This window comes from Marmota marmota, unplaced genomic scaffold, assembly GCF_001458135.2.
Source record: "Marmota marmota marmota unplaced genomic scaffold, marMar, whole genome shotgun sequence".
Classification (NCBI taxonomy): Eukaryota; Metazoa; Chordata; class Mammalia; order Rodentia; family Sciuridae; genus Marmota; species Marmota marmota.
In genome coordinates, this window is record NW_026000241.1 from 14707244 (window position 1) to 14718404 (window position 11161).

Consider the following 11161-nt stretch of genomic DNA (forward strand, 5'->3'; position numbering starts at 1 on the left):
TGGCAGGACAGTGTCAACCTCACTGCCCAAAGCTGCCTTACTCTTAAGCTGTCCAGCCCAAAGAGCCAAACCAGAGCAGACCCTCTTGGCAGGAATTATGGGAATAGGTTGGGGAGAAGGCTGCTGAGACACAAGGGGCATCCTTCGGGGCTGTGGGGTGGTGATGGGGTGGGTTATAAGGGGTTCCTCCTTGTCTTTCTCAAGGATCAACTTCTGAGTCTTGAAACAACTTACTATGGTCATGTTTCCTTCTCTTGCAAGCTCATGCACAGCTAGTAACTGACAGGCATCAATATTGCTTTCATCTTTTTCAAGGATTCTGAAATAGGAGGAAAACCCACATGAATTGAGAGTATTGGCAACTTCTGATTGTCTTCTAGTATTCATTCTCTCTTGTTTTTTTTTTTTATTTTTATTTTTCAGTACTGGGTATTAAACAGGCACCTTACCACCAAGCTACATCCCTAGTCCTTATTATTTTTGTTTTGAGACTGGGTCTCAGAAAGTGGCTGAGACTGGCCTTGAACTTGAGTTCCTCCTGCCTCAGCCTCTGGAGTTGCTGGGATTACAGGCGTTAATTGCTGTGCCTGGCAAATTTCTTTCTTTTTTTTTTTTTTAATAGAGAGCAAGGGAGCTCTTATACTTTCCCTTTCTCAAGAGCTAGAGCAGTCATTTCCAGCTATAGTCACACAGATGGACCAATTTTGTGGATGGAGGAAGCACAATGTAAGGTACTAGAGTCTCTGAATAATCTCACAGGGCCGAGCCACCTGCTAGCCTGGAATACTTATTTAGATCTGTTACAAAAGAAAAAAAAATAAAGTATTATTTTTAACTGTATATATATATATATTTTTTTTAGGATTTCTTTTCTTTTTTTTTTCTTTTTTTTTTAAATTTTTTATTGTTGGTTGTTCAAAACATTACAAATTTCTTGACATATCATATTCCACACTTTGATTCAAGTGGGTTATGAACTCCCACCTTCACCCCATACACAGATTGCAGAATCACATCAGTTACACATCCATTGATTTACGTATTGCCATACTAGTGTCTGTTGTGCTCCGCTGCCTTTCCCATCCTCCACCACAATGGAGTATTACTCTGCATTAAAAAATGACAAAATCATAGAATTTGCAGGGAAATGGATGGCATTAGAGCAGATTATGCTAAGTGAAGCTAGCCAATCCCTAAAAAACAAATGCCAAATGTCTTCTTTGATATAAGGAGAGTAACTAAGATCAGAGTAGGGACAAAGAGCAGGAGAAGAAGATTAACATTTAACTGGCAAATTTCTTTTGTCTATTTTGGAAGTACTGGGGATGGAGCTCACAGCCTCCTACATGCTAGGCAAGTGTTCTACCACTGAGCTACATCCCCGGCGTCTTTATTCATAACAGAACTCCCAAACTAGCCAGGCACATGGCTACAGAATAAAGACTACACTTCCCAGGGTTCCTATGCAGCTGAGATGTGTGGCCATGTGACTAATTTTTGGCCAACAGGATATAAGTGAAAGTGATGTGTGTGGTACCTAGGTGTGCTATGGCAGCAGGCCTTCCCTTTCTGCTCTTTCCCCTCCCTGCTGTCTGGAATGAGGACCATGTGGACACCACCCTAGGAATGGTAGGGCAGCCAGAGAGGAGGGCCTGGTGTCCAACAAAGTCGCTCCATCCCAGCCATGAACCCTCACCCAAGCTTTCACTCGAGAGAGAGAAATCACCTGTTATGGTATGTGTGTATTCGAGGGTGTGTTTGTTATAGAAACCTACTCATTCCTGACTAACTAGACTTGACCTTGGTACCACGTTCTGAAGTGTGGGGGCAGCCTGTGGTTAAGATGGAAAGGGAACCTTGGATTCGGTCATGCGTCCTTGTGAAGGTGCAGCTTCTGATCATACTGTGGGGACTTTGATATGCTGTTTCTTTATAGAAAACTTCATATTTTTCAGCCTAGTCAAGGAATGACCTTCTGTTTAATTGAGGGTTACCCAAATTATACACAATTCCAATATGATTGGGCATAACCAACATTCAGAGAGTTCTGACCAACTGATGATTCTGAATGCATGCAAACTGTATGCATTTGGAAATAAAAAGAAAACAACACACTTTTAAATAACTTATGAACAGAAGGAGAATCAGATGATTGTTAGAAGCAAATGATACTGAAAATTCTACACATCCAAATGTGAAGACATTTCTTTATTTTTTTGTGTGTGTTAGGGATTGAACCCAGGGGCACTTAACCACTGAGCCACATCCCCAGACCATCTTTGTATTTTATTTAGAGTCAGGGTCTTGCTGAGTTGCTTAGGGCCTTACTAAGTTGCTGAGGCTGGCTTTGAATTTGCGATCCTCCTGCCTCAGCCTCCGGAGCTGCTGGGATTACAGGCATGCCCCACCACATCCAGCTGTATAGACATTCTAAAATGGTACTTTGAGAGACATCCATAGACCTAATTTATGAATTCTAAGGTATGACTAAAAACGGATGAGTTAGGCATTCAGGAGTTAGAAGTAACAACAGAGTAACTCTAAAGGACACTGTTGGCAGGAAATAATAATGAACAGAAAAAAAATAAATTAAAAAACAAAGATATAACAGGATCTAGATGGTTCTTTAACAAGACTAATAGGGATGGGGATGTGGCTCAAGCAGTAAGTAGCGTGCTCGCCTGGCATGCGTGCGGCCCGGGTTCGATCCTCAGCACCACATACAAACAAAGATGTTGTGTCCACCGAAAACTAAAAAAAAAAAAATGAATATTAAAAAAATTCTCTCTCTCTCTCTCTCTCTCTCNCTCTCTCTTAAAAAAAAAAAAAAGACTAATAAAAGAGACAAACTATTTTAAGGTTGATGAAGAAAAAAAAGAATCAAAGAAAAATAAATACTATAAGGATGACAGGAAACACACCTAGATGAAGTAGAGTTTTAAAAAACAATGAAAGCCAGGTGCGGTGGCACACACCTGTAATCCCAGCGGCTAGGGAGCCTGAGGCAGGAGGATCACGAGTTCAAAGCCAGTCTGAGCAATTTAGCGAGGCCCTAAGCGATTCAGTGAGACCTTGACTCTAAATAAAATACAAAAACATCTGGGGATGTGACTCAGTGCTTGAGTGCCCTAAGTTCAATCCTGGTACCAAAAAAACCAAAACCAAAAAAAAAAAAAACAATGAGAGAGGGGGCTGGGGTTGTGGCTTAGCTTGCCTAGCACGTGCGAGGCACTGGGTTTGATCATCACCACCACATAAAAATAAATAAAATAAAATAAAAGTATTGTTTCCAACTACAATTAAAAAATATATATATATATATTAAAAAATGAGAGAATTCTCTGAATATCACTAGCTGGGAAAGCTATGGGGGATGGCGCCTGGGTATTGGACTCAACCAGTGGTATCAAACTCTGTCTCCCACTCTTGAGCACACAAGGCCAGGGTGGGGGAGTCCACACCTACTCCCTCCCCTAGTCTGGCCTTCAGCCAGGTGCTTCCAGATAAGCTGTTGGCCCAAGGCCAAGCCACCAAAGCAAATTCTTGCCAAGATACTGGCCAGGTCTACACCATGAGAGAGCTGAGGGACCACACAGGCATTGTACTGTGGCACCTGTGCCACTTTTTGATTGGCAAATTCTATAGCTCAAATTCTAGTCATCATCAGGGTCAGCACCCTCCAAAGGGCAGGAGGAGGCTTGTTGGCCTTTTTTTTTTTTTCTTCTAGAACTGTGCTTTATATTACCACATAATCCAATAGCAATTCACAGTGATGCGTCATGGTTCATTGACTCTTTTTAGGGAGAAAATTAGGATCATACATGTAAGAATGACAGTGATAAAAATAGTTAAAAGTGCTAGAGTTTAAAGAGACAATCTTACGTGATCTAGGAAAGCTCACCCTCAATAACCCTCCCATCACTCCCCTCCCCCTTAATTCACCTCCATTTCTATTTGCAGTGCTTCAAGGTCGCCATACTGGGAATCTGACTCCCACAAGTTCCTATAGCCCTGGAACCCTGCTCTCCGGTGTAGGGACTGTGCCCACCTTTAAATCTTCTCTCAAAGATACCAGTGACCATTCCTCCTTAAATTTTTTTTTTTATTGAAGTACAGCATGCCCATAGTTTTAAAAAATTAAATAATCCAATAGTCTCACATCCCACTCTTCAGCCATGCCTCATAGCCACTATTTTCCACCCTGTAACTCACTTTGCCTTGGGTCCTTTGGGTGGATCCCTCCACATCTCTTCTAAATGATAAGCTTGCACCTTGATTCCTTGAATTATTCACCTCAGGCCATAGCCCCTGGCCTTATGCTTGATGGCTGTGTATTTAGTTTGCTTACCCCAGTCTTCCCTGTCCTTCGCCTTCCAATATGATCCCAACACTATTCCCAACTCTACTGTGGGTGGTATTTACCTTCCTGCCTCACCATCTTATAAGATGGGAGCATATCTTAGGCTTGCAAAGGAAGTTGTGAAAGTGAGCTCTTCCTCTCACCTGTGTCCGGTTTCTATTGCCTGTTCCCAGTCCTGCCGAGCCAAGAACAGGCGCATCTTCAGGATGAGGGCGGGCAGAAAGTTCCCAGAGGCCAGAGTGATCTGGTTCACCACTTCCAGGGCCCCCGAGTAGTTCTGCTGCATCATTAAGTATGTTGCCTGTGGGAGGCCAGAGAGAAGAGCCTCGGTCAGTGAGGCAGGTGTCAGTGACTCCACCGAGATAGGATGGAGCCTGAGGGACCTACAGGTCCTCTCTGTTGGGCCAGTGAGTCCTCAGGCCTGGCCCAGGGGAACAGCCGCTAAGAGCGTCTTGGGAAAGAAGTTGTCACTCAGAGCAGTGACAATGGTCCTGGGTTCCAGAACAGGCAAGGCAGAGGGGCTCCCAGGAGCCAGCTAAGCCCTGAGCTTGAGAAACTCCACAGGCCTGGCAGAGGGCACAGCTGTGGGAGGTTCACCCCAAGAGCTAAGGTCATGAGCATTTTGCAGTTCTACAAATTGCCCATTCATTCCTGAATTTGCTGTCCTGAATTTCATCATTGGGATGTGCTCACTGAGGCCCAGTTCGCAACTTGGAGTCAGTTAAGGTTCGTGGGCACCTCCCTCAGTGGCAAGGCTGTGGAGGGAATTAAGTCCTGTTGGATTGGGGTCAGGGCCTCTGCAGGCCAGCACCAGCTATCAGGTTCTCCTGGAAGACTCATGGCAGGTGTCCTGAGGGCCACAGGGCAAAGCTTCTGAAAGACTTGAAATTGGACTCTGAAAGTTTGGCTTAATTGAGACCCACAGCACCTCTCCCTTAAGAAACTTCTCACTAAAACCAAGAGAGGATTATTTTGAATAAGGAAGCGTGTTCATGTGCTCACTGCAGTGCTTCTATGTGGAGGACTGGAAACCATCTCAATATACAAACAAAAGGGAACAGGGTTGGTAAATTACATTATGCTCATACAAGGGGGAGTGGCTTGACATAGAAGCTCAAAATGACATTTGCTTATGACAGAATATTAACAGGAAGAAAAAGAAACTAATGATCATACGCCCTAGGATTAGCAGGGCAGGGGTTGGCTGAGGTCTTGGCTGTCGCTGCCCCACCCCCCACCCCTGTCCTGCTAATCCTAGGGCGTATGATCATTAGTTTCTTTTTCTTCCTGTTAATATTCTGTCATAAGCAAATNTGTATAAGAGACAGCTAGGGTACTCCCTGATAAGCCTCGCTGTTCCTGCTGCCCAGGACACAACCTGGGGCACACCCTAATCCAAGCACAGAAGGAGGCCTTGCAGTGGTAGTGCAAAGCGTGTCCTCTTGTCATCTCATGTCAGGGTTCCGGGTTTGTTTTTTGTGGGTTTTGTTTTCTGGTGCTAGGGAAGGAAGCCAGGGCCACTCTACTCCTGAGCCACACCCCCAAGCCTTTTTATTTTAATTTTTGAGACAACATCTCCCTGAGTTGCCGAGGATGGCCTTAACATTAAGATTCTCCTGCCTCAGCTTCCGGAGTAGCTGAAATTACAGGCGTGAGCCACTGAGCCCAGGTTTAGACTTCTGTTTTTTTTTTTTTTAATTGAGTAATTATTCATTTCATAAGGACAATGTGTACAAACAGAAGAGAATAAGATGGCAGGTTTTTTTTTTTTCCCTCAAAGATTGAGTCAAAAGAAGGTCATAAAAGAGAAAAAAAGAGGGGGCTGGGGATATGGCTCAAGCGGTAGCGCGCTCGCCTGGCATGCATGCGGCCCGGGTTCGATCCTCAGCACCACATACCAGCAAAGATGTCGTGTCCGCCGAAAACTAAAATAAATAAATATTAAAAAATTCTCTCTTTCTCTCTCTCTCTCTCTCCTCCCTCTCTTAAAAAAAGAAAGAGAGAAAAAAAGAAACAATTTGAATTAAGACCAGAAAAAGCAAACATATAAAATATATACTCTCGATATAAAACTACTAGGTGACTAACAGGTGAAATAAGAAGAGTGAAAGAAGCAGGTGGAGAAAAGAGGCCGTGAGTGAAACCAAAAAAGAAGTAGCAGAAGCAAGGCTGAGTGAGCCCAGGGAAAGTGACCCGGAAAGTGACCTGGAAAGTGACCCTGAGAAGACACCCATGCAGAATGACTGAAGCTCACATGGAGCGGGAAGGAGTACGAGACCTGGAGTGAGCCCAGGGCTGCTGTGTGACCCTAGATTGGTCACCAGCCCTCTCTGGGTCTCTGCTCCTCAGCCACCAGATGAGGCATCTAGAGACTGAGGGTCTGGCCTGAGGTTACCTGGTAGGTCTCTGGTTCCAGGGGACCAGCCACGCATACTGCCCTCCCTCTGCCTACCTTTCCCATCAGCCCCAGCACATCTTTGGTGTCCTGAATTCCTTGCTCCAGGTACTTGATGGATTTCTTCACAATGTGAGGTTTATCCGAGGTGAGTTCCACCCAGCCTTTGAGCACATAGCCCTGGGGAGTGAACAAGAGGAAAGATGAAGTCCTTGGTCCCATGGAGCCTCGACCTAGCCTGCTCATGTCCTGCATGCTGATGTCCTGGGATAAACCCCAGAGCAGGCCAACCCCCTTTCTCCCAGGTCTCACATTGTCCCTGCTGCCTGCAGTGCCCTGCCAGACCTGCTTCCAAACCAAGTCCACTCACCTGATTGACTACTACTTTTACCTCAGCTTAGGAGACTGCTCCTGTAGGAGGGCTGACCCCCCTTGCACCCTCACAGCTCTCTGCCACCCCTTCCTGCAGTCCTCTTGCCTGTCTTGCCATCATCTGGTTACTTTACACTGGGGTCAGGCCCATCACAGGGGCAGGGGCAGGGCCAATTCTTGTTCCTTCTACTCCTTAGACCAGCCAGGGCCTGGCCATGCATATAAAGCCTGGGAGTGCCCACAGCATGGATGAGTAAGAGCCATACTGACCTCGGGGGACCTTATTTGTTCCCATCAGCCTTCACTCAGCCTCTCCTGGTAGATGGGGAGGGTCAGGCAGGGGAAGCAGAATTGGAGGGGCACTTGGAAGAACCCTGCCTTGAAGCATCCCTCGATGGACTAGCCTCATGTTTCTCTTTTTCCATTTTCTCTCCCATCAGCAGCCTTTTTTTGGGTGACCCCTCATCCTCTAAGAAATATTAGTATCACAAATACACCATATCTGTGTTTTGTGTTCTATAAGATATTTGTTTTATACATAGAGTAAGATTTTTTTCATTCTCTCCCCTAAGGACCAATGTTCACATCCTTGAAAACTCATATCCACCCCCTCAGAATGAGAGGCCTAGACCGAGACTTTGAAATCCACCATTAGCACAGATATGCTGCATAAGCCACGTGCTATGTGTAGGTGCCACCACTCGTATCTAGTGAATAGATGCAGGCAGGGAATAACTGTAGCCAGTTCATTGGGATTTTCAAGAAATCTGGACTTGATTTCTAAATATCAGTAACGTGGATGGTTATTGGGGTCTTGTCAGTGCCTGGGTTGGCCCTTCCCCAGCTCCAGGGCCCTTGAAGGGAATAAAGGGCCAGCCTACTGTGATGTGTTTCGATGCTTGCTCTTTGCTGTTGCTCGATGATGCTCACGGTAGGTACCTCTCTGGAGCTGTGGGAGACCTTCAGAAAGTGGTCGATATACTCCTTGGCCTTGTCGTGGTAGCCCATGAGCCAGAGGAAGAGGCTAGCATAGTACAGGGCTGTCTCAGGGGCTGTCCTGCGTGTTTCCTTCAGGCTGCTCTCCAGCTCCTGAATTGCTTCTCGATCTATAAATCCAAAGTGGAGGAAGAGGCTGAGTTAGGATGAGGAGGCATACCTGTTTTGCAGGGGTCACCAGGGGCCCAGGGAGCTGCCCCTGGACATTCTGGATCTGCCTCCATGTATGCAGCTGATTATGGGCCAACATAGGGCCTGGGAACTAGCCATGCCAGCCACTGAAAATGCCCAGCCCAGGACTCAGATTTTGCTCTCTGACATTTATCTTTTCTGCTCTGGACCCAGCACAGTGTGTTGAGTAGACAGACCAAACCTGAATCTTTGGCCTCAGGCCTACAAACCATTTTGGGTGGGAAAATGGCAATTTGTAGCCCCTCCAGGAATCTCTTCCTGACTCCAGAGTGGTGGAGACTAGTTTTTTTGTTTTTTTTTTTGGTGGCACTGGGAATTGAACCCAAGGCCTTGCTCATGCTAGGCAAGTACTCTACTGGCTGAGTTACATCCCTATCCCTATTGGCTTGATTTTTCCGACAGGATCTCACAGAGCAAAGGAAAGAAGGGTGCTTCTTCAACTCTTGGGACCTAGAGGGAGGACCCTTCCCACTGTCATGTTCTCTGCCTCTTCCCACTCAATGGTGCCCAGGCCTGGCATCTTCTCTGAGGCTTCCAAGGGTAGACTGCAGCATCCTCTCCTTGCTGACCAGCAGCAGCTAGCTGCACAGGCACCCTTGAGGGGTGGGGTCTCTGGAGTGGGCTTCCTTCCCTGCCAGGCCAAGCCCTGCTGAGTGTGGCTGCACTCACCAATGGTTTCACAGCTTTTGTGAGCATAAAGGAGGGCCATAATGGAGCAAAGGGATGTGTCTGGGTGATTCCGGATGCTCTCCAGGTCACTGATGGCGTCCTGGATGCGCTCTACAAAGAGAGACCACATGATTATGCCTGAGAGGCAGGAGACTCTGGCAGATGCCCAGAATCCCTATCAGGGCTGACCGACCCATGGCTTAGCACCACCTGCCTTTACTTGGAATTTGAAGACTAACTGGTCTGAAAGGTCCCTGGTGGCCTGAGTTCCCTGGTGACTGGTCCAGGCTGCCAGGGGCAGGAAGGTCTTGGAGCTGAAAGGTGGCCTGCAAGCACTTGTGCAGGATACCTGCAAGGCTGGGACTATTGGCTGGGGGTCAGTTCTAAGGAAGGACCTCAAGCAGGGCATTCTCCGCTAGCTGCTCAAGACTACCAATTACATTTATCCCTTATGTTTCCTGACACTGGCAGCTCTACCAGGCCTCAGCCAGACCACCTCCAGAATATCGGTGAATTGCTTCTAGGCCTTTTGGCTAAGTGCAGAGTGTCAGCAAAGTCAGCACTGCTCCTGCCTGTGCTCACCCACACCTGCCACTTCCTCCTTCTTTTCCTGCACAACTGGCTCTCAGTTTCCAAGCCTAGAATTAGATCAATAGTCATACACTTGTCTCTCCAACCACGCATTTTGCAGATAGGGAAACTGGGATGCACAGCAGGATAGTGAGCCCTTTGAGGTCTCAAGGGTCAACTAGATATGGATTATATATGCTTTTGTGGATTAACCTGGAAAACTCAGTCTTACAGTCAGTGAAAGACTGTTTCCATGGAAACATAACTAGGATATAAGTAGGCATCCAGGTGTTGGCCATAGTGATGGAGCTGGGCTAGTGCCTGGCATCAGAATGCCAACATTGCTAAGACCTTACCTTCTCTGAGGACTCCATAGGCTTTAAAGAAATGCAACACGGGGTCATTGCTGAATTTCTCCAGGCCCGCAACTGCAGCCTGCTGCACATGGTGGAAGTACTTTTCCTGGCTATAGTAAATGATACCAGCCTGTGAGGAGGAAGACACAGTTGCACTAGCTCCGGCTCCTTTTCTCTGTTCTGACCCATATGTGATGAGACTGGTTCCCTTCCCTATCCCCTACTTTCTCTTAGTCTACATAGGGAAGAGAGAGGGAACATGCAGGCCTCCTTCAGTCCCTGAGCGTAGCTCCATGCAGTTCGCCTAGGAAGGAGTTTTCCAGTGTTCGGATATTACCAATAGATTCTTGTTAAAATATGATGTGTAACTCAATTCAGGCTTTTTTTTGAGAGAGTAATAAAGGAGAAAGAATGAGGACCAATATTAAGGAAAAACTATACCAATAGTTATAGTTACAAGTTCAAGGGCTTTGTAGCCATTATCTTACGCATAATCCTATCTATATCTTCCACAGTTAAGAGCTAAGTCTCACTTCCCCTAAGGTCTATGTGTGCTGGGGTTGGGTCCAAGTGTGGCTGGATTGTAAGAGCCTGGGGGGCCATATGAAAGAACCCAGACATCATCCTAAGGGTAATAAATAGGAAGCAGTTGGAATGGTTTTAAGTAGGAGAGAGATGTATTAAGATGTATGTTTTTGTAAAAACTACACTAGCTGCTGTGTGTGGTGGTAGTGCACACTGCTTGTGAAGACAACTAAAGCAGGAGGGAGCCTGTTGCAGTTGTTCAGATGAGAGACCGTGGTGGCCCTGGGCTAAGAGATGAATAAAAAAAGTGGGTGAACCCTGGCACATTTAGGAGTTGACATTTCTTATTGATGAAAGTATTAAGAGACAGGTATAGGGAATATGTATTAATTAACGCTGGCGATCAAATGGTGGTGGCATCTACTGAGATGAGAGATGCAGAAGAGGTGCAGGCAAGGGTAGGGGGTGGAGAGGGTTAAGTAGAAGAGATGACAAAACAGTGGAGATGGAATGATTTGGTTTGGGGTGCTAAAGGGACAGGACCCTGATGGTGAGTGCTAACTTGGGGCTCAGGGTGCATAGAGGGCACTAGTGTCAAGGCACTCTCCAGGGACAGTGAGGCAAGATAGGGCAGGGACTCCTGAGAAGGCTAGGGACAGAGAAGGGAGGCCAAAGAGGTGGCTCGCGAGTAGAGGGCCGGGGTCACCCGGCCGGAATAGTCGGGCC

The 11161-nt window shown here is 46.5% G+C and overlaps 1 protein-coding gene across 3 annotated transcripts in view; it reads right to left on the minus strand.

Annotated features, from left to right (window-relative positions):
- Positions 1-11161, minus strand: part of Ttc21a (tetratricopeptide repeat domain 21A) — a 34462-nt gene that overhangs the window by 22795 nt on the left and 506 nt on the right. For 2 of the 3 annotated variants that reach the window (XM_015489474.2, XM_048794884.1), the window contains exons 2-7: positions 9911-10040; positions 8985-9095; positions 8067-8233; positions 6813-6935; positions 4504-4661; positions 235-319 (exon numbers count right to left, since the gene is read on the minus strand). In XM_015489474.2, the coding sequence (XP_015344960.1) occupies positions 235-319; positions 4504-4661; positions 6813-6935; positions 8067-8233; positions 8985-9095; positions 9911-10040 (774 nt within the window). The remainder of the gene's footprint in view (positions 1-234; positions 320-4503; positions 4662-6812; positions 6936-8066; positions 8234-8984; positions 9096-9910; positions 10041-11161) is intronic. The other variant, XM_048794883.1, reaches the window with a different exon arrangement.